General features: G+C 41.9%; 1 protein-coding gene across 4 annotated transcripts in view; it reads left to right on the top strand.

Moving 5' to 3' along the window:
- SHLD1 (shieldin complex subunit 1) overlaps positions 1–20,617 on the top strand; it is an 88,005-nt gene extending 67,388 nt beyond the window's left edge. For all 4 annotated transcript variants that reach the window (XM_025932394.2, XM_086701736.1, XM_086701735.1 and 1 more), the window contains one exon: positions 17,949–20,617. In XM_025932394.2, the coding sequence (XP_025788179.2) occupies positions 17,949–18,391 (443 nt within the window). In that variant the 3' untranslated portion in view covers positions 18,392–20,617. The remainder of the gene's footprint in view (positions 1–17,948) is intronic.
- The last annotated feature ends 1,351 nt before the right edge of the window (positions 20,618–21,968 follow it).

The following is a 21,968-nucleotide window of genomic DNA, read 5'->3' as shown; positions in this document are numbered from 1 at the left end:
CTTATAAGTGATTGGCACAGTTTTTTGACGAAAAGAAAGCTTAACTGCCTTCTTAAAACTAACCTATACAGCTTCTTTTATGTGATCTCTTCCAAGAGAGTGAATATCATGAAAGTAAAAATAATTATTTTCCTTTTTTTTCAAAACAGTGTTTGGAGCCAATGACTGCATAATTAGAATTGCAAGGCTGAGGCCACTAGAGCAGCAGGCATGAGCTGAGTTAGGAAGATAAAGTTAGTAATTATTTGAAAAGCAAATGGAAATAGTTGATTACAGAGAGAGAAAATGTCATCAGCAAAACATTGAGAGCATCTGCCTTTTTTTATAAAACCCACTAGAACAACTTTGATGTTGAATTGTTTTGCATAATTGGCTCATTACAGAATGAAACTTTCAGAAACAAAATATAAGGTGGACATGAATTATACTTTTAAGGTGATCACGTGTGATTTGGGATCAAGGTCTAGCATTGGGACCCTGTTTCAAGGATAGCTGGGACCCTATTAGTGAATTAAATAGACTCCTATCACCAAAGGAATAGAAAACATGAAGATTCTATGTAGCTCATTTCTCTGCCTTCAGGAAAAATCTCCATAAATTGACTTAGGTGATATGAATATTGTCCATTTTGAGCATTCTTAAAAGAATAAACTTTGGACAGGAAGGCAGTCTGGCTATGACATTTATTATTCTGTTGATCTGGCCAGGTAAGAGAATGTCTTAATTTCCTCACCATTTCCTTAGTGACCCTAGGTTAGAACTTCCCCTGCCTGCTTGTTTCTATTGCTGCTGTCGAGACATCAACCATCAACTTAATTGTCATTCATTTATAGGTAATCTGTCTTTTCTTACTGGGTGATTTTAGAATTTTTGTTTTTGCCTTTGATAATCTGCAGTTTTATCTCATGCCTAGCAATAAGGTTCTTTTTATTTATCCTGCTTGCAAAACCCTGTGATTGCTAAACTGGACAATTCATGCTTTCACCAGTTCTAGAACATCTTCACCCATTAACTCATTGTGCATTGTCTTTCCCCCATTCCCTCTCTTATCTCTGAAATTCGAGTTAGGTGCATGTTGGACCATTTCACTTTGACTTATGTATCTCTTAATTGTTTTGTTTTCTCCATTTCTTTGTCTCTCTCTGCTAAATTCTGAGTAATATCTTCAAATCTGATTTCTATTCTCTAATTCTCTTTCCACTGGTGTTTAATCTGTTTTACCCATCTACAGAGGGATAAATACCTATTATTATAATTTTCTAGTTTTCTAAGTTATTTTTGTTTCTTTTTCTAATTTACCTGCTTATTTTTTTGTAGTCTCTTGTTCTTAACTCAAACTTTCTATTTCCTATTTTCTTTTTTTTTTTAATGTTTATTTATTTTTGACAGGGAGAGAGAGAGAGAGAGAGCAGAGCATGAGCAGGGGAGGGGCAGAGAGAGACGGAGACACAGAATCTGAAGCAGACTCCAGGTTCTGAGCTGCCAGCACAGAGCCCAACACAGGGCTCGAACTCACAAACCGCGAGATCATGACCTGAGTCAAAGTCGGACGTTCAACTGACTGAGCCACCCAGGGGCCTCCCTATTTTATTTCTTTGACATAGTAAACGTATTTGTTTTATATTCTATGGCCATTAACTGATATCCAAAGTTTCTGTGAGTCTCAATCTGAGGCTGGCTCCAGTGCCTTGTTTTCAGTGTGTATTTTGTGAGTACCGTTTTTATTGTGAGCTCCTATTCAGTGGAATTTTATTTGAGGGGTTTCTTATGACATTTGAGTGAAGGTACATTCCTCTGGAGAGGATTTTCATCTGCTTTTCTAAACATATAATGGCACATTATTCTGGAAATATACTAAAATAAATTCCTGACTTGGAGGTCTTTAGACCACAAAAATAGTCTCAATTTAGGCCACAAACACATGCGAGGTCTGGCTCATAGTTAAATCTCCAGAAAGATGTTTTTTTGTTTTTTTTGTTTTTTCCTTTTCTCTACCCAGGGCCAAAGCCAAGACAAACAAGTTTTCTTACTGGGACCCTTTGCAAAGCTTGCTTTTTTTTTTTTTTTCCTAGTTCATCTTTTCTCCAAGTGTGTGACTTCAGGGCTCTCAGCTTTATGCAGTGATGTCCTTTCAAGCACCCCATCTTGACTTTTGGTCTCTGAGGATTTCCTGTACTTTATTCCAGCTCAGTCATGCATTTTAAAAGATTAAAAAGAAAATTTACCCAGAATTTTTAGATATTTGGTAACAAGAAGGATCTTGTTACCACCACATTTTTTTAGTCAAAAATATATAACTATCTTTGCAGTCCTACTAGAGATGTCCTTGTAAAACTAGAAATTCAATTCCCTATTTGCCTCCACTACTAGCTCTTAATAATTCATGCTAGAAACATTTTCAACACAAATACATCCTAAACCCCTCATGTCTAATATTTTTGTCATTCAGTCAGCCCCAGCTTTTACTTCTCTACTGTCTATAAGGCCTTTTCTGCATAGGTTGTATCACAGCTGGTTTTTTTAAATTAAATTAAATTATTTTGAGAGAGACAGAAAGAGAACCAGCGGGGTGGGGCAGAGAGAGAGGGGGACAGAAGATCTGAAGCAGGCTCTGCACTGACAGCAGAGAGCCCTATGAGGGGCTCGAACTCACAAGCAATGAGATCATGACCTGAGCTGAAGTCAAATGCTCAACCAACTGAGCCACCCAGGCACTCCAATCATGCTGTTTTTAAGTGTTTATGGCTCCCCCAGTTTCTTCTTTTTTTTTTCTTTTAATTTTTTTAAGTTTATTTGTTTATTTTGAGAGACACAGAGACAGCACAAGTGGGGAAGGGGCAGAGAGGGAGAGAGAAAATCCTAAGCATGCTCAGAGCCTGATGCAGGCCTTGAACTCACAAAACTGTGAGATCATGACCTGAGCCAAAACCGAGAGTCTAATTGACTGAGCCACACAGATGCCCCCTATGGCTTCCCCAGTTTCTGAGCTTTCTATGTTTTCTGATGTTATTTGCTCCAGAAAAGAGGGCTCAAAGCTTTGCCCTTCTTCAACTTCAACGGTAAATGGGGGAGTGTAGGGGGAGAGGGAAAGATTAACTCCTATGACTGTTCTCAGTGTATTTCCCAGTCTTATCTTGCCTTTTAAACTTTAACTTAGCCCTACAATTCTGACTCAGCCAGCAGTCATTCTGTGAACATTAGATCTTTTCTGCCTAATTTCCCGATCTCTTTTTTTTTTAAATTTTTTTGATGCAGTCTGTTTCTCCTTCTTCAATGTATTTACTAACCTAAACTTTTCGCTGAAGCTTTTCACTTGATTCATAGTTTCTATCAACTATGAAACCACCACTGCCATCAGGCCCCTGGAGGTTGAGTCACTACAATCCCACCCACACCCTGGTGCTGGTCCCCCTTGGGGAGACATGTCGGGGGACAGCTGGAGGCGCCCCCACCCCCAGTCTGGGCTTCTGTGTTTGACACTCCCCCACACTGAGGAACCTGCTGTTTCCACCTACACTGGGATCATATTTGCTTTGTAGAGCATGCACTTGGGACCTCTCCATAGTCAGTCCTAACCGTGAGATGGGTATTGTTTACTGTGATTCATCCCAGCAACTCTGATACCAGGATGAGGCACAGGCTGTTGATAAAGGTGATGTTCCTTCCAGTCAGGAATGAACGCTTGTTTATCTGGACTTTCCTTGTGATATGTATCTGTCACTGCATGGAGACATACAAGAGCATTTACAATTCACTTCTTAAAACCTTGGATGTTAAATGACAAATTTCTTAAATATTTACATGTAACATCACTGCTGCTGGTGCTGCTCTTGTCACTATGATAATAATTACCAAGTAGCTTTTATTTACTGAGTGTGAACCGTGTGCTAGGATTTATGCTAATAAATCATTAATTCTTACAACTGTCCTGCAAGGCATGACCATTATCATCCTCATTTTACAGATGAGGACATGATGATTCAGAGATGTTAAGTGACTTGCCCAAGGTCACACAGCCAGTAAGTGGCCATGCTGGGACTCAAACGCAAGCCTTCCAAACCCAGCCCATGCTCGTAAGCATTTCATCTATCAGGACAGAAACAGTCAGATTTCTGATCTATGACTATGAACTGTTTTACAGAAGCCAGAACTTAAATTCACGTTAGTTCTGTCCTTTACTTACTTACTTACTTACTTATATATTTATTTATAAAAAAGATAGAAATTCATTGAATATACCTCCAGGGAGTGGCAGGCAGGACAGCAGAGGAGAGGCTGTTGCAACCATTTATGTCCTTTAAAGCAACAAATTTGAAAGTGTATAACACCATGCTGCCTGCCATTATGCACAATTGGTTTTGGAGTCCTTTGTAAGAACTGTTTTCAGAGCCAGTGTGTGAAACATAAGAAAAACAATTTTTTAAATATTTTATTATTTATTTTTGAGAGAGAGAGACAGAGACAGTGCATAGCAGGGGAGGGGCAGAGAGAGAGGGAGACACAGAATCCAAAGCAGGCTCCAGGCTCCGAGCTGTCAGCACAGAGCCCGACGCAGTGCTCGAACTTACAGACCCCAAGATTATGACGTGAGCCAAAGTTGGATGCCCAACCGACTGAGCCACCCAGGCGCCCCAAGCGATTTCTTTTTGGAGATGAACTTTGCTTTTTATTCCGTTCCATGTTACCCTACTTGATCACCTACATTATTTATCAGATTTTACTCCTAATGCCTTTTGACAATTTCCAAAAAGGTAATTCTGTCCTCTGAGGATGGAGATTTGCCACCAATGAGGACATTCAGAAGAAGCTTTCAGGGGGAGTGGAGACACTTCCTAGGAGGCTCCAGCATGTTCTCAGTGATGTCAGCATTTTGAAAATGAGAGCTTGGCCTCCCAGGATGATTACTTTGAAGGGGAGAGCACTCAGCTATATATTCACATTCTGCTGTATTTGTTTACAGTTCAATCTGTTACTTCATAGATATACTTAAATTGATTTGATGTGAAGTCTGTTTATACAAATATGCAGTTAAGGAAAATACTACTGTGTTTAGAAAGACATCAGACTTTCCTTGTCTATCACAGTCTCAGAAACTCTGCTGATGTCAATACTGGAACTGGCTCTGTTTTGATAGGATTCTGTTCCTCTTTATATCTTCAAATTAGCAAATACTAACTTGTGGATTTGGACAGATTGTGAGTAGGCCCCCATTCTTCTTCAGGAAAAAAATCAGTTTGCTGCTTCCACAGCAAAGGGAGATGATCCCGCTTCTAAAAATGTCTCCAGCAACACTTCAAGCATCATTTTTAAAGTGCTTTTTTTTTTTCTTACAGTGAAGGTTAGGGTTAAAGTTTCAAGCCTCATCTTAATTAGCTGCTCACATTTAACTTAACTCTGCCAAAGTAAACAGTCGTATTCAAAATAGCAATGTTACCATAGCAACCTAGATCAGAATCGTTTGATTTTTCTTTTGTGCTCACGATGTACCTTACTATCTAGGCCATGATGTGAGACAAATCTGCAGAAACATCCCGTGTAAAATGATTTCAAAAAAAACATTTAGGGGGGAAAACATTTTTAAATGATTGCTTTAAGTGTTACAGGAAGCTCCTAATTCCCAGTGGCTCCTGAAGGAGATTCTCTTTCAGGTTCCCTTGTCTGACAGCCTCACCACTCAGTCCCCTCTTGGGGTTCTGGGTGGTGAAGTACCCCAGAACCTGCACAGGGTCGGGGGATCGCCGTTCTTGTTCCAGTTCTAGCTATCAGACTGTGGTCCTCAAAGTGAGACCGCTGAACCAGATAATTCCCCATGGCTTTTCTACTGTAAAGGGGGGTTCAGGTTCTGATCCTTTAATTTGGTTATTACTTAACAAAATGCAAAACCAAGCTGTTTTAAATCAAGCCTCGGGCTAAGCCTTAATCTTCTAGGAAAGAAGAGAATTGTTAAGCATTTTTAAGATCCAGGCCTGTGATTCCTAAATTTGTATTACCTGAATCATCTAGGGAGGCCCTCGAACTCCCCTGACTGGCTCCTCACGGCCAACATGTAAAGCTATCATTGTTCCTAATTATGGCAAATGTTAGCCACATGAAGGGCATTTTAATTAAGAAAATTAATAAGCAGATTAGCCTTTTCCGTGGTCTATTTTCCAGGCCCTTCATGAAGTGATTCTGGAGACTTGGTCTTTGTCTCAATTTTCTTGCCTGGCAAATGAGACTCCGGAAGCCAGATGTTTTCCCTGCCCCTGGGTCCAGCTTGGTGCGTGACTTTTTTTTTTTACTAAATGGAGTAGAGACACAGTATTATTTTTGGAAGTGATAAACTGACACTGTGAAAGTTGTTTTACTTGAGATTTGCCATTAAAACAAAAACAAACCTCAAGATCTTTTGTCCAGCCTCAGACAGGGATAGTCTAGTCATGAGATCAAGTGGAGAAAAGTCAAACAAAGATATTGTTTTCTCTGTAATTTATTTTGTGTGCCATTAAAAAGAAGGTAGAGGGGCGCCTGGGTGGCTCAGTCAGTTAAGCGTCCGACTGGCCCAGGTCGTGATCTCACGGTTCCTGGGTTCGAGCCCCACATTGGTCTCTGTGCTGACAGCTCGGAGCCTGGAGCCTGCTTCAGATGCTGTGTCTCCCTCTCTCTCTGCCTCTCCCCCACTGGTGTTCTGTCTCTCTCTGTTAAAAATAAATAAGCATTAAAATTTTTTTTTTAAATAAAATAAAAAGAAGATAGAAAAGGGACAAAGCCCAGTAGAAAAATGGTAAAGAATATGAATATGAATGGTAAAGAAGTGGGCATGAAGCGTATGAAAAGCAGCTTAGCCACATTGAGTGTTAAGGGAAATGTGAATCCGAGTAAGGAGATACCATTTAAAATGCCTGACAGTATCAGAGTTTGGCAAGGCTGTGGAGAAACAGGAAAATACAACAGATACTGCTGGGGGGATTACCACAGCCAGTTGGAGAGCGATTTGGCAGGTTCTGGTGAAATTGAACACCCACGTTCCCTTGGACTAAGCAGTTCCGCTACTGGATGTAATTCCAGAGAGTGTCTCTGCAAGTACACCGGGAGGCAGGCACTGGGGGTTCACTGAGGCCTTGTTTGTGATGAGGAAAAAGTCAGACACAATCTACATGTCTATCAGCAAGAGAATGCAATAGACGAAAAATAATGCAGTATGTTCTTTTTTTTTTTAAGTTTATTTATTTATTTTGAGAGAGACAGAGATGAGGAAGGCAGAGAGAGAGTGAGAGAGAATTCCAAGCAAGCTGTGTGCTGTCAGCGCAGAGCCCAGAGTGGGGCTCAATCTCACAAACCGCGAGATCATGACCTGAGCCCAAATCAAGAGTCAGATGCTTAACCCACTGAGCCACCCAGATGCCCCAATGCAGTATGTTCTTATATTAGAATACTGTAAAGCAGATTCATACATAATATCAACAATGGCTGAAGTAAAAAGTCAAAGTGAAAAAATGCAAAACTTTGTATATGGAAAGTAAAATTAAGATGATACTCACACATGTATTATGGGAACGTTGGTATAAGGTATAAAAATGTGCCAGAAGGGGTGCCTGGCTGGCTCAGTTGGTGGAGCATGCGATTCTTGATCTTGGGGTCATGAGTTCAAGCCCCACGTTGGGTGTAGAAATTACTTAAAAATAAAATCTTAAGGGGCACCAGGGTAGCTCAGTCGGTTGAGCATCGAAGTCTTGATTTTGGCTCAGGTCGTGATCTCACAGTTTGTGGGATGGAGCCCCATGCCGGGCTCTGTACTGACAACGCAGAGCCTGCTTGGGATTCTCTCTTCCTCTCTCTCTGCCCCTCCCCTGTGCATGCTTTCTGTCTCTCTCTCAAAATAAATAAATAAATAAACATTTAAAAACACTTTAAAAAATAAAATAAAGTCTTTAAAAAATTATTAAAACATTTTAAACATGGGCTGAAGGAATAAATTTCTATATAGAAATGGTCAATTTTAATTAAAAGATTTACTTCTTTTTTTGTTGTTTGTTTTTATTTTAATTCCAGTATGGTTCAATCTATAAAGAACTCACCAAACTCCACATCTGAAAAACAATCCAGTGAAGAAATAGGCAGAAGACATGAATAGACACTTTTTCAAAGAAGACATCCAGATGGCCAACAGACACATGAAAAGATACTCAATGTCACTCATCATCAGGGAAATACAATCAAAGCCACACTGAGATACCACCTCATGCCGGTCAGAGTGGCATGAACAAGTCAGGAGACTATAGATGCTGGCAAGGATGTGGAGAAACAGGAACCCTTTTGCACTGTTGGTGGGAATGCAAACTGGTGTAGCCGCTCTGGAACAGTGTGGAGGTTCCTCAAAAAATTAAAAATGAACTACCCTACGACCCAGCAATAGCACTGCTATCAGTTTACCCAAGGGATACAGGAGTGCTGATGCATAGGGGCACATGTACCCCAATGTTTACAGTAGTGCTTTCAACAATAGCCCAGTTATGGAAAAAGCCTAAATGTCCATCAACTGATGAATCGATAAGAAGATGTGGTTTATATACACAATGGAATACTACTTGGCAATGAGAAAGAATGAAATCTGGCCATTTGCAGCAACGTGGATGGAACTGGAGGGTATTGTGCTAAGTGAAATAGGTCAGTCAGAGAAAGACAGATATCATATGTTTTCACTCATATGTGGATCCTGAGAAACTTAACAGAACCATGGGGGAATGGAAGGGGGGAAAAAGTTACAAAGAGGAAGGGAGGCAAACCATAAGAGACTCTTTTTTTTTTTTTTTCAACGTTTATTTTTTTTTATTTTTGGGACAGAGAGAGACAGAGCATGAACGGCGGAGGGGCAGAGAGAGAGGGAGACACAGAATCGGAAACAGGCTCCAGGCTCTGAGCCATCAGCCCAGAGCCCGATGCGGGGCTCGAACTCACAGACCGCGAGATCATGACCTGGCTGAAGTCGGACGCTTAACCGACTGCGCTACCCAGGCGCCCCTAAGAGACTCTTAAATACAGAGAACAAACTGAGGGTTGATGGGGGGTAGAGGAGAGGGGAAAATGGGTGATGGGCATTGAGGAGGGCACTTGGGATGAGTACTGGGTATTGTATGGAAACCAACTTGACAGTAAATTATGTTAAAAAAAGTAATTCCAGTATGGTTCACATACAGTATTATATTCATTTCAGGTGTGCAGTATAGTGATTCAGCTACTCTTTATGTCACCCAGTGCTCATCACAAATGCACTCCTTAAACCCCATCCCTAAAATGTTTCCTTCTTTAATAAGAAAAGAGACTTAAAGCAAATATGACAATATGTCAAAGGCGTGAATTTGGATATTCCAGTTCCTGTGTAATTTTCAGAACATTTTAATTTCTTAAGACAAATATAAAATGCCAAGGTAAAAGTAAGGCAGCTGACAGATCAGACAGCAAAGATGAGCCTTCTTAATTGCCCTGAGCACTTAATTTTAGGGCTTTTCGCCGATCACACAAATTTTTGGGTTTTTTCCCCCAGCATTATTTTCTTTCTCAGCAGTTGCCTTTTAGAGGACCCTAGCTTTTGCCCATTGCATCTGTTCGTCATTAGGATGAAGGGTGACAGCATAGGCCACCTCCTCTCGGGGTGATTCATCAGGATTAGCTTTCAGATATAAACAAGTACAGACTTAGGCTGAGGTTTCGGAAACACCTGACAGTATCATCCATCTTTTGAAGTGTTCATTTGGGTTAAATATCTTGATATCCACACCCCACCCACACCCCTTTGTGAGTCTGTGGGTTTTGTCCTTTAAAGGAACAGTTGCAGATTCTAAAATGCACAAACCGCAGATGGCAGGCTGCTATCTGGCAAAAGGAGGCGTAAGCTTACTGATTTTTTTTTGTCATTAATTTTATGTTATTAATAAGACAGAGAGTAAGGTACCTTAGAACCCCGGGGCTGCTGTTACTGTACAGTGGTGGAAAGCCAGATGAAACCAGAGAAAGGAATCAAAGTGAATTACTGATGGGGTGAAGTAAATTGAGGCCCATATTACTTGCAAGGCCGAAACCAAAAGGTCCTTGCCCAGCCAGGGGGTAGGTGAAAAATGATTGCTGTGAAAGCAGAGGGAAAGGAAAGGAGGACTGTCTCGGAGGACAGGAGAATAGAAAGTTTAGGAGGGTACCTGGGTGGCCCAGTTGGTTAACCAGCCCGCCCTTGATTTCAGCTCAGGTCATCATCTCTTGGTTCCTGAGATCAAGCCCCACATTGGGCTCTGCACTGACAGCATGGAGCCTGCTTGGGATTGTCTCTCCCTCTCTCTCTGCCCCTTCCCTGCTTGTACTCACTCTCTGTCTCAAAATAGATAAATAAAATTAAAAAAAAAAAAAAAAGGAGACAAACAAAAGTGTGTAGGCATCTTATTATTAACTCACAGACCAGATTATTTCTGGCATCAAAACTCAGCCCTCCTTTGACATAGGTATGTATGACAGGAACTTATATGTGATGTATCATGATACACGTATACATGTAATGAATTATGTGATCAGGGCCCTTTTGAGAGTGAAAGAAGGTGCTATTAATAATTAGTTGGGACAACAGGCATAAACTGGGGTCATCCTGGGCAAACCTCCTAGTCACCCTAGTGAATACTGGTCACCCAGTAATCATGCACATTTACATCTTTGTAAATGAAACTCATCAGGGGTGCCTGTCTGGTTCGGTCGTTGCAGCATGTGACTCTTGATCTCGGGGCTGTGAATTCAAGCCCCATGTTGGGTGTAGAGATTACTTAAAAATAAAATCTTTAGGGGCACCTGGATGGCTCAACTGGTTAAGTGTCCAACTTCGGTTCAGCTCATGATCTCACAGTTTGTGGGTTCAAGCTTCACATTGGGCTCTGTGCTGACAGCTCAGAGCCTGGAGCCTGCTTCAGATTCTGTTTCTGTCTCTGCCCCTCTCCTGCTTGCACTCTGTCTCTATCTCTCAAATATGAATAAACATTTAAAAATAATAAAATAAAATTTTTAAAAGAAAAGAAAATGAAATTCATTAAATAAATGAAACATCAAAAAATTTTAAATGCATCTACCATGTGCTAGCACTGTTTTAGGCCCTGAGGGTACAACAGGTATTAAGAGAAACAAAAATCCATGAACAGAAGCTAGACAATAAACAAATCATATGTTATTAGATGTTAGTATGTTTATATGGAAATATAAGGCAGATAAGGGAGACAGGGACAGCCAGGGCCTAGGGGAGTAAGGGAAATAGAATTTTCTTTCTTTCTTTTCTTTTTTTTATCAATAATTTACTTTTTAATTTACATCCAAATTAGTTAGCATATAGTGCAACAATGATTTCAGGAGTAGATTCCTTAATGCCCCTTACCCATTTAGCCCATCCCCCCCCCCCACAACCCCTCCACAACCCTCTGTTTGTTCTCTAAATTTAAGTCTTTTATGTTTTGTCCCCTTCCCTGTTTTTATATTATTTTTGCTTCCCTTCCCTTCTGTTCATCTGTTTTGTATCTTAAATTCCTCATATGAGTAAAGTCATATGATATTTGTCTTTCTCTGACTAATTTCACTTAGCATAATACCCTCTAGTTCCATCCACGTAGTTGCAAATGGCAAGATTTCATTCTTTTTGATTGCTGAGTAATACTCCATTGTGTATATATATCCATTCATCCATCGATGGACATTTGGGCTCTTTCCATACTTTGGCTATTGTTGATAGTGCTGCTGTAAACATTGGGGTGCTTGTGCCCCTTTGAAACAGCACACCTGTATCCCTTGGATACCTAGTAGTGCAATTGCTGGGTCGTAGGGTAGTTCTATTTTTAATTTTTTGAGGAAGGAACCTCCATACTGTTTTCCAGAGTGGCTGCGCCAGTTTGCATTCCCACCAGCAGTGCAAAAGAGATCCTCTTTCTCCGCATCCTCCCAACATCTGTTATTCCCTGAGTTGTTCATGTCAGCCATTCTGACAGGTGTGAGGTTGTATCTCATTGTGGTTTTGATTTGTAGGGAAATGCAATTTTTAGTTGTATGCTCAGGGATGGTTTGGTAGACTGAATTATTGTTCACCAATACTCTCTGCCTCCTACGGGAGAATTTTGCATCCTCATTCTCTTAAAATTAGTTAGCATTGGCCAATGATATGTGAACAGAAGTGACAAAGCCCTCCCAGTCACTGCCTGCTCTGTCATGCTCTTTTCCCTCTGCCGCAGTCACTAAGCAATGTTGAGATAGTGGCTGCTCCATTGGCCTAGGGTCTGGCATAAAGGCAAGGATGATACAGACCTGCTTCTTTGACACAGAGCTGTAAGTAGTGAGAAATAATCCTTTGTTCTTTTATGCCCCTGAGATTTGGCACTCGCTTGTTATGTAGCATAACCTGATACAGAAGCCCTCGCTGAAAAGATAACATCTGAACAGAGACCTGAGGAGGTGAGGGAACCAATCATACAGATGTGTAGAGAAAGCATGTTCCACACAGAGGAACAGCAAGTGCAAAGCTTCTGAAGAGGGAGCTTGCAAGGATCAGAAACGAAGCCAGACTTCTCAAGGCAATGATGCAGAGGTATTGCACCAGTCAGATTTTCATGCAGCCTGTGGGGCTGGAGACAGGACTTAGTCTTGTTCAGCCGGCGATGCTGCCACTCCTTTTTATCTCTGCAGGGCATGGAGTGGAGTGGCAGGAGTGATAGGGACAGACGAGGGTAAGAAGGAAAAGAAAGATCTGGGCAGAGAGATGCAACCTAGCAGAGCAGGGCTCCAGATCATGGGCACTAGCCACTCATATATTATAGATCATAGTGTCACCCACATAGAGAGCCTGTGAGGCCTCTGAAGTCTTACTGCCGTCATAAAGGAGATGAATCTGTGAATCCAAAGTGTGCTAATCAGTGACCACTAATGACCACAACACGCCCCTTCCCCACTCACCTTGTTCTTACACCCCTGACTTTCTTAGAGCCACACAGACTCCAAGGAACCTCCAACAGACAAACCAAGGCAGAAGGACCACTCTTAGCAGACTGTGCACTGCCCTGAAAAAGGGCTGCTTTCCCTTTGAGCAACATGAAAGGAGACCATATGAGCCACATGTTCCTTCTTTCCTTAAATCCTGATAATTCTCTCTTTTTTTTTAATATAAAGTCTTCGATTTCTTTTGGCTCTGTGCAGCCTTGAAACCACAGATCCTCCCAATTAGTAGTCACTAGTAAAAGAGAGTCTGAACAAATAAGGCAGAGTGGGCGGCTATTGAGGCTGATGCATGAGGGAGACAGAATTCAAAATATCAAATCCATTTAGGAAAAAACTTGTTAAAGTTGAAAGCTAAATGTTTCACAGAGATAAAATCCTGCTGCGCATTTATCAACCACAGAAGTAGTCGTGGAAGATTCTCTGGAAGAAACCCCCATTAAACATCTGGGTTTCTAAAAGCTGATGGCATCTCACAGAATGCAACCATTCATCTCAAATCCTCATGCAAATTGATTGCCTAGAATTGCCATCTATGACTCCTAAACATATAAAAATGGCTTTAGATTTGTAAGAATCTTAAACAGCTATGTTATCTGTTTTCTCTCTCATCAAAAGAGAATTTAACAAATGGATGCTCTGGTAGATAGGTGACCTTGAAAATGCATGCAAAAGTATGGCCATACCAAGTGCCCCCTTCCTCCCTTTCTTCTTGTCAATTCCTAAAGAAATTGGAACAAAAAGGGAAATTCCACTCAATTTAGACAATGCCAAAATGATTGGGACTGGGGCCCTTGCTGAGAAAAATAAAATGCCATCTCGAGGTCTGAGAAGGGAGGAATGCATGGTACAAACGGATGCCAGCAAGAAAGGCATTGATTGTGCAGGGATCAATAGCAAAGGTGCCTTGGGAAGCCCAACGCAATTCAATATATTACAATGCAGTGGGATTCACCATTCACTTCCCACTCTTTCCAGAATCCATCCTTTGAGCCACTGTTCCTCTCAAGGGATAGGAGGCATAATTGTGATTTTGGGGAGGATGACTGTTTGTTGTATGGGATTGTTCTGTGCATTACAGGATGTTTCCATCCTTGATCCCACTCATTAAGTACAACCATTTTCCAATCACTAACACAAAAACATCCCCAGACTGTCCCTAGAGTAGATATTACCATCCCAAGTTGAGAGCCTTACAAGTCTGGCCTATATTAATGTAAGATTAAAGTTTGAACTTTAATGTAAGTTTGAACTATTAATGTAAGATTGAAGTTTGAACATAACTGTGAGGATGCACCACTGAGCAGGAACTGAGTTATCAAAGATCATCATTCTGTACACATGTAGGTTCATGAGGAAAAGAAAAACGATTAGCTCTATTTGCTGGAAAAGAAATCCCAGGTATCAGAAAGGCCACGACAGCCACATGATTAGAGAGATGGCTTTGTTGTTGTTGGTAAAGCAGATTTTAAAAGGAAATCAAAGATTGAAATGAGCTGGAGACAGTGTTCAAAAGAACTGATATGGTAAATAACTCAACCCATGTCGTCATTGCTTTTCTGGAAAAGGGAAGGAGGGTTTCTTTAAGATGAGTTGCAATCTGCTTGATATTTACATGAAAAGCAGAGGAGCCACACTAGTTTTTTAGGCTCTTTAGGCTCAAATCAAAGTTATTGACCAGTTCCTTAATAAGTACATGCTATGCTACTTGGAGGGTTCTGTATAAATGGCTACCTCGGTGGGCAGTTTCAGGAACTCTCCAGCCTTTTCAGTGTTACTGCTGAGGACCTTCCCTCTCTCTTTCACTCTTCCCATTGACCTTTCTCAGCCCCTGTCTTCCTGCCTTACTTACCCAGGACCAGATCATCTTTGTGGAAGCAAGTGGGAAGGGACACCTCATCTAGCCATTGTGGGACCCCTTGCCCACCCCCTTCTCCCCTTGGCTCTCCAATAGTACTGTTTATTAGGCAAGTACTGTTCACCAAGCCCTGGGCTAAGGCTTTTGTTTGTTTGTGTTAGTATTAAAGTAGGCCACCAAAGGAAAATTTAACAGTTATTCTTCCAGAGGAGGAATTTAATGACTTAATTAAATAATTCTGTAATTATTTAATTATTTTTCTTGAAAGAATCTCAAACTCATAGAAAATTTGCAAGTATAATACAAAGAATTTTTTATTTTCTGGAATTATTTGAGAGTAAGTTGCCAGCCCGATGCCCACCACCCCTGATTTTCCAATAAACAAGGACATTCTCCTACATAACCGAATGAAACTATCAAAATGAGGAAGTTCACAGGGTACATTACTACCATCTAATCCTCAGGCCCCACTCAGGCGATCCCAGTAACGTTCTTTATAGCAAAAAGATCTAGTTGAAAATCATGTGTTGCTTTTAGTTGTCATGACTCTTTGGTACTCTTCAGTGTACCGTCTTTTGCTCTGTCTTTTCTGGGTTTTCATGACCATGGCACTTCTGAAGAGTACAGGCCAGTCAGTTTGTAGAACATCTGTCGGTTTGGTTTTATCTGTCGCTCCCTCATAATTGGGTTCAGGGGCTGCACCTTCAGCAGGACTATCAGAGAAGTGGTATTGGGTCTTCCTCCTGCATCTGGTCAGGTGGCAACAGGGTTTCGATTTGTCCCATTACTGGTGATACTCACTTAGGTCACTTGATTAAGGTGATATGTGCCATGATTCTCCACTCTGAAATTATTTTTTTCCCATTTGTAACTAGTAAGTATTTTATGGGGAAGTGCTCTGAGACTGTTCCTCAGCAAACTTGCAATTATTTTATGGATTTATGGTTTTATATTTTAATAACTGGGCTACCATCAGTTACAGGTACTCTCATAATTTATTTTGATGCTTAAGTTGTTCCAGATGTGGCCAGGTGATCCCTTTGGAGCTGGCCTCTGCTCCCCCTTGACAAGCCTCCATCAATATTTGAGCATTCTAGATAGTAAGATGCACCAGGCCCATCTTGTACTGTCCTTAATCAGCCTGGAATCGCCATTCTTCAAGGTGGCTGAGTGCTTTGTTTTTGGGCTACTTGTGTGGTGGACCAGTGAATGCTCGTCCATGTGTGGGCTGCGTGTGTCTCACACCATGTGTCCACATCCTTCTTGGGTGCTTTGGATTAACTACTCCTCTGTTCCTTGTCTTACCACAGACGGTCTAGAAGAGAGATCATTTACTAAAACTCTTGTAGATGAGAACTCCAAAGCTCAGCAAGGTGGTATGGTGTCTAGCTGGTAGCAAAACTGGAGTCAAAACCATAAATCTCTTCTCTTTTTCTATAACCATCCACTGCATCACACAACTTTTTTAATCGTTAGTGAGTGCAAATATTTTTATCATAGCTACTAGTTGAGTTAATGGGGTGAGGGGTGTATGTGTGGAATTAAAGCTAGTAATTTATTAAAGCTTCTATCAGAGCAAAAAAGGAAAATATATTTTGATTTAATGTATACAATTTTAAAAATTAAAACTGGTTGGTGTATAAGGAATTCTGTAAATTATTTGTGGGGAATCTTTTCTAGAACACATTGTCAGCTTGGGATTCTCTGTCTCCCTCTCTCTCTGCTCCTCCCCCGCTCATGCTTGCACACATGTGCATGTACACTCTCTCTCTCTCGCTCTCAAAAATAAATAAACATAACAAAAAAAAGAATTAAGGTTTCCAAAGAGGTACAGAAAGTTAGATCAAGGACTAGGATTTGGCTCCATGTCTGGCTTCTTATTGTCTATTATTAAATCACTTAGTTTATTTGTTACTCCTTTAAAAAACAGAAAGGTGGTGATTTTAATTGAGAGATAAAGAGTCCATAGGATTACTGTAAGGAGTAGAAAAAGAAAATGTCTGAACTGTGTAAATGCCCAGCACTGTCTACATTAGGGGTCTTTACTGTATCTGTGCCATGGATCCTTTTGGCATCTGGTGAAGCCTTCCCACCCTTTCTTAAATAATGTTTTAAGTGAAAAAATTGAAATGTATGGGATGATCAAGGGAAAAATATTGAAATGTAGTTATTAAGTTAGTTAAAGAACAAATTTACAATATTATAATGAATATTTTTTAATTAATGTTTAAATAATAAGTTCTAGTATCAGGACCAATAACTGTGTCTTAGTCTACTTGGGCCACCATAACAAAATACCATAGACCGGGTGGCCTAAACAACAGAAATTTATTGTCTCAGAGTTCCAGAGACTGGAAGTCTGAGATCATGGTGCCAGCATGGTTGAGGTCTGGGAAGGGCTTCCTGGCTTAGAGAAGGCCACCTTCTCATTGTGTCCTCTCATTGCCTTTCCCCAGTCTTGCACCTGGACAGACAAGAGAGAGAGAAAAAGCGAGAGAGATCTCTCCCTCTTTTTATAAGGCCACCACTCCTATCAGATTAGGCACCCACCCCTTATGACCTCATTTAACCTTAGTAACCTCCTAAATGCCCCATCTCCAGATCCAGTCACGTTAGGGACTAGGGCTTCAACAGTGAATTTTGGAGGCCACACTTCAGTCCAGAGCATAGTGATGGCATAAATGATATTTTGAAACATCTTCTGCAGACTGTAATGTGGTATGAAAATAGCTGTGAGCTATTGGCAACAAAGTCATACGTACTGCTGCTAGTAGGTTTGTTGCTTACATTTATTATGGAAGGGAATGCTTAATTTCTGATTGAGGTTAGTGAAAATAAAGATACAAGTTTTCTCCCTACCCAAATTCACAACTACCCTGAACTTCTGTACAAAGACCATAGATAAGAACTCCTGAAACATGCACATAAGATGTTCTTGTTTGGAGCAAACAAGTGGCATAACCCCCAGGATGGTGGGGATCAATTCCAAAATCGGCCAGTCCTGCCCAGTGCCAGTCACCCAAGAGCAGCAGGTGACTTGAAGAGACATCATCTGCTTCTGGCCTTTTTGAATGTGTGTTCAAGTACTGGAATGTGTTTTGTCTTGCAGATACCAGTAACCTAAATTCTGAACAAAATGATTCCTGGACCTCTGAGAACTTCTGGCTGGACCCTTCTGTGAAGGGCCAGGTGAAGACCAAGGCAGAGGATGATGGGCTTCGGAAATCCCTGGATAGATTCTATGAAGTGTTTGGCTGTCCACAGCTGGCCTCTGGAAATGCACTCTCCGCAGCAGTCTGCCAGTGCCTGTCTCAGAAAATCAACGAACTGAAGGGCCAGGAGAGCCGAAAGTATGCCCTCCGTAGTTTCCAAATGGCCCGGGTCATCTTCAACCGGGATGGCTGCTCGGTCTTACAGAGGCATGCCAGGGATGTCCACTTCTACCCATCGGGAGAAGGAAGTGTGTCTCTGGATGATGAAAAGCCAACCCCGGGACTTTCAAAAGATATCATTCATTTCCTCTTGCAGCAGAATGTGATGAAAGACCTCTAAGTAGTGCCTGGTGGTAAGAGCAGGCAGTATGGAGGGTGGTCCGGTGGCCAACGCTGTTAGAGCACACCCACTTCCCCTCCAGCGCCTCTTGCCGGCTCTGTGTGTCCAGCCCCCTGTGTGTCTGGCCCCTGTGTCCACACCACCTCCCACCCCACCCTACCACTCCCTTTGACTTAAGGCCAGTGACTGACTGATTGTGGAGCCCAGAAGCACATCTTCCTTGCCCCAAGGAAGGAAGGACATGCTCTGAGGCATAAATTACTCTCCAGAGCTCCCCTCTGGATCAGGCCAAGACTGGGACTTCACACGAAATCACTCCCTCGCTCAGCACCTGCCGTTTCCCTGTCCTCCCATTCATCTACTGGTGTCTCCCAGGGGCCTTTCCTTAATATATCTCTTGTACCTGGATCCTTGACTCAGAGTCTACTTCTGGGAGAACCCAACCTAAGGGAACAGGCTTTCTTTGTTACATGAGTTTTTTAAAGGATTTAAAGCTCTGCGCCAAAGCAAGTATAAGAATTATACCAAGTTGTAGAACTGAGACCATGTGACTGCGCATGTATTTCCCAAAATAACATAAAGATTTAAATACGGTTCCCAAAAGTGCATCACATCTTCCTCATACCCTTGCCTCTCCAAAGCCAGAATTCCCTGTTTTGTCATTCTAACAGGGTGTGGAAGGAACATTTGGATCATCTAAAATAAGAGCTAAGATTTGCAAATTCAAAGAAGGGGGGGCGGGGCTCTCGGTCTCCACCAGATTGCCAGTGTGGAAGGTGTGAAGAAAACAAATGTGCGCCACCTACCGAAGGACGCGCCGCGAGGCTGACGGGACGCGGCCTTGGCAGTTTGTGGTGGAAGAGAGTAAGGAATCCTTTGCCCAAGTGGACTCCTCCCTGTCATTTTTGCCTTCTGCCTGTACCCTCTGTCACCCTCTGAACAGTTGGCCCCTCACCCCTGTCCCGTCCTTGCTCCGCCAGGGAGTGGCTTTAAATAGCCGGCGCTGCCTTGCGCCGGCAGAGGCCCTGCTCCACGGCCGGCCGTGTCCTGAAACCCCCCTTTGAGACTCGGGTGGTAGAATGACGTCACCTGGCACCGAGCTCTTGGAAGCTGTAACTGGAGGCCTCGTGCTAATCCCTGCCTCGACAGCCCTTCAAATAAATTACATTGGCAGAAAGAGGGCTATCGTTTGTTTGGGGGAACAACAAGATGAGGCTGGCAACACTGTGCAGTTAGATTTTGAGAAACTCGAGGTGAAATTTCATTGGCCTAAGGCTCCATAAGCTTGCCAGAAAGCGGATTTTGCAAACGGATAGGCCTCGAGGCACGCATGAAGAGTGAGTGAGCCCTCTCAGGCAGGTCTCTTGGGGACTCTCCGAGCAAGAGTGGGGATTTTGCTTGAAAGGTCAGGGATTACATACCAAGGCTTCCAGTGCCGGGAAGAGCAGAGGTAAGAAACAGTGTTTCACACTGCAGTGCAGAAGCCCCTTGGAAGAGACCTAAATGATAGGAACTAGGAAATGGGGAGGTCTCTGAGAGATACTGAAGGAAACAAGACTCGGCGTTTTCCTCTGACAAGCAATCATGTGAGTCTCTCCCCAGGAGCTTCTCCTATGCAACACCCCCAAATTACTCGTAAACCAGTGGGCCTTACAATTGAAAATGTGCAGGTTGAATTTTAAGGTCTGTAGTTTTATTGTTTTTTAAGGTGGAGCAAATTAATAGACGCAGCTGAAGAATGCTGTAGATTTCAGAATTATTCATTCACTGAAAGGAATATTGGAGATTAGTTTCCATGGCCACCAACAGAAGGAAACTGGATTATTTTATACTGTTTTTATAACACAGAAGATGGAAGCTATTCCAATCTCCATGCCGGAAGCAGCCGCTTCTGTTTGGCACCGAGATTTTAATATTGGTAATTTTGTAACCTTTATTATTATCAGTGCTGAGGGTGCTCAGTAAAAAGAGGTAGATCCTGAAACCAGAGCATTTAGAAACCTGGAAGCCAGAATCACCTTAGGGGGAAGGAAAAAAAAAAAAAAAGAGGAAGAAAAGAGTGTGGTGTGTGTTTGCTTGTATCTGAGTAAGTGCTTGTGACAGGTCAGTACAAGATATTTGATTCCCTGCAGTCTCGCTCTCTAATTTGATCTTCACAACGTTGGGATGGCATTTTCCATTTATCCCTGTTTACCTTTAATAAAGACTAAGAGATAAGGGTGTTAAGGCTCTGGCCTTTGGCATTATTATCTGTCTCTGCCCTCCTGATCACTTCACCGTCTTATCATCCCGTGAACATTCTCACTGGCCTATGATATCATCTGTGGCCCTTTTCAGAGGTCTCTGCGAGGGAGGATTTGCTCGCAGGAACATCAGAACTCCAAAGAAGAGAAACTGCTACCAGTGTCTTGCATGTGTATGACTGTTACTCACTTCACTAGTCATTTCTTTACGTGACTTACGTGAGAACACATGCCGTAGATCTTATTACCAGCAATTAGCACAAGACAATATGGAGATCACCAGCCAGCCCAGGTGGCTCCTTGCTGAGAGAGAATTTTCATCTGGAGAACAGATGGGGATGGTTTGCTCAAACTACTCGTTTCCAGAGCTGCTGGTAGTATACAAAATAACTGTAGGTGCCACATGGACGAACAATGTTTATCTTCATGGTTATCTACTTTGTTTAATGTGTTAGAAAAATATAGAACTACCGCGTTGAATCTGTGCTTTTACAGACAGCATGTAGGACAAGCCTAATATATTTAAAATTTTAAAGTGAATTAGTGAAAAAGTTAATGCTGTCGACAATATACAGATATGTCAAAAATTATAAAGGTGGTATACCAGGAAATGACTGAAATTTGGGATATAAGGGGAGAGCGAATCTATTCTACCTTCTGTATCCCCCGTCTCTCTCCGGGAATACTGCAGGAAGCTTCCATCAGGTCAACCCACATCTTCCTTTGCCTCTATTTAGTTTTTAAGTTTTTTTTTTTTTTAATGTTTATTTATTGAGAGAGCGAGAATGAGCAGGGAAGGGGCCCAAAGAGAATCCCAAGCAGGCTCCTCACACAGCGCAGAGCCCAACTCGGGGCTCGATCCCATGAACAGTGAGATCATGACCTTAATAAAAATCAAGAGCTGGTTGCTTAACCAACTGAGCCACCCAGGTGCCCTATCCTTTGCCTCTCTTTACCCTGCAGGTGTGTTGCAAACCCTTTTAAAAAGCAAACAGATGTGAATAGCCAGCAAATTAAAGAGAAGGGACTAGCCTTGTCAAATATGGAGATGTTTTTACAGTAACTAAAGCAGCAACAAAACCAAAGTAGACAAATCAAAGAAAAAGCATTCAGCCCATAGACCTAAATGTACATGTAAATGGAGTATTTGATGAAGGTAACATTTCAAATTTGCAAGGGAAGGTGGAGTTTTTAGTTTTAGAGAAAGAGAGCATGCAAGTCGGGGAGAGGCTGAGAGAGAAGCCCAAGCAGGCTCTGCACTGTCAGTGGGGAGCCGATGCAGGGCTTGAACTCATGAGCCGCGAGATCATGACCTGAGCCGAAGTTGGATGCTA

The sequence above is a fragment of the Puma concolor genome, chromosome A3 (assembly GCF_028749965.1).
Source record: "Puma concolor isolate L17-30 chromosome A3, mPumCon1.1.hap2, whole genome shotgun sequence".
NCBI classification, from domain to species: domain Eukaryota; kingdom Metazoa; phylum Chordata; class Mammalia; order Carnivora; family Felidae; genus Puma; species Puma concolor.
The sequence above is the reverse complement of the archived record's forward strand: the minus strand, read 5'-3'. Positions and strand labels throughout refer to the sequence as shown.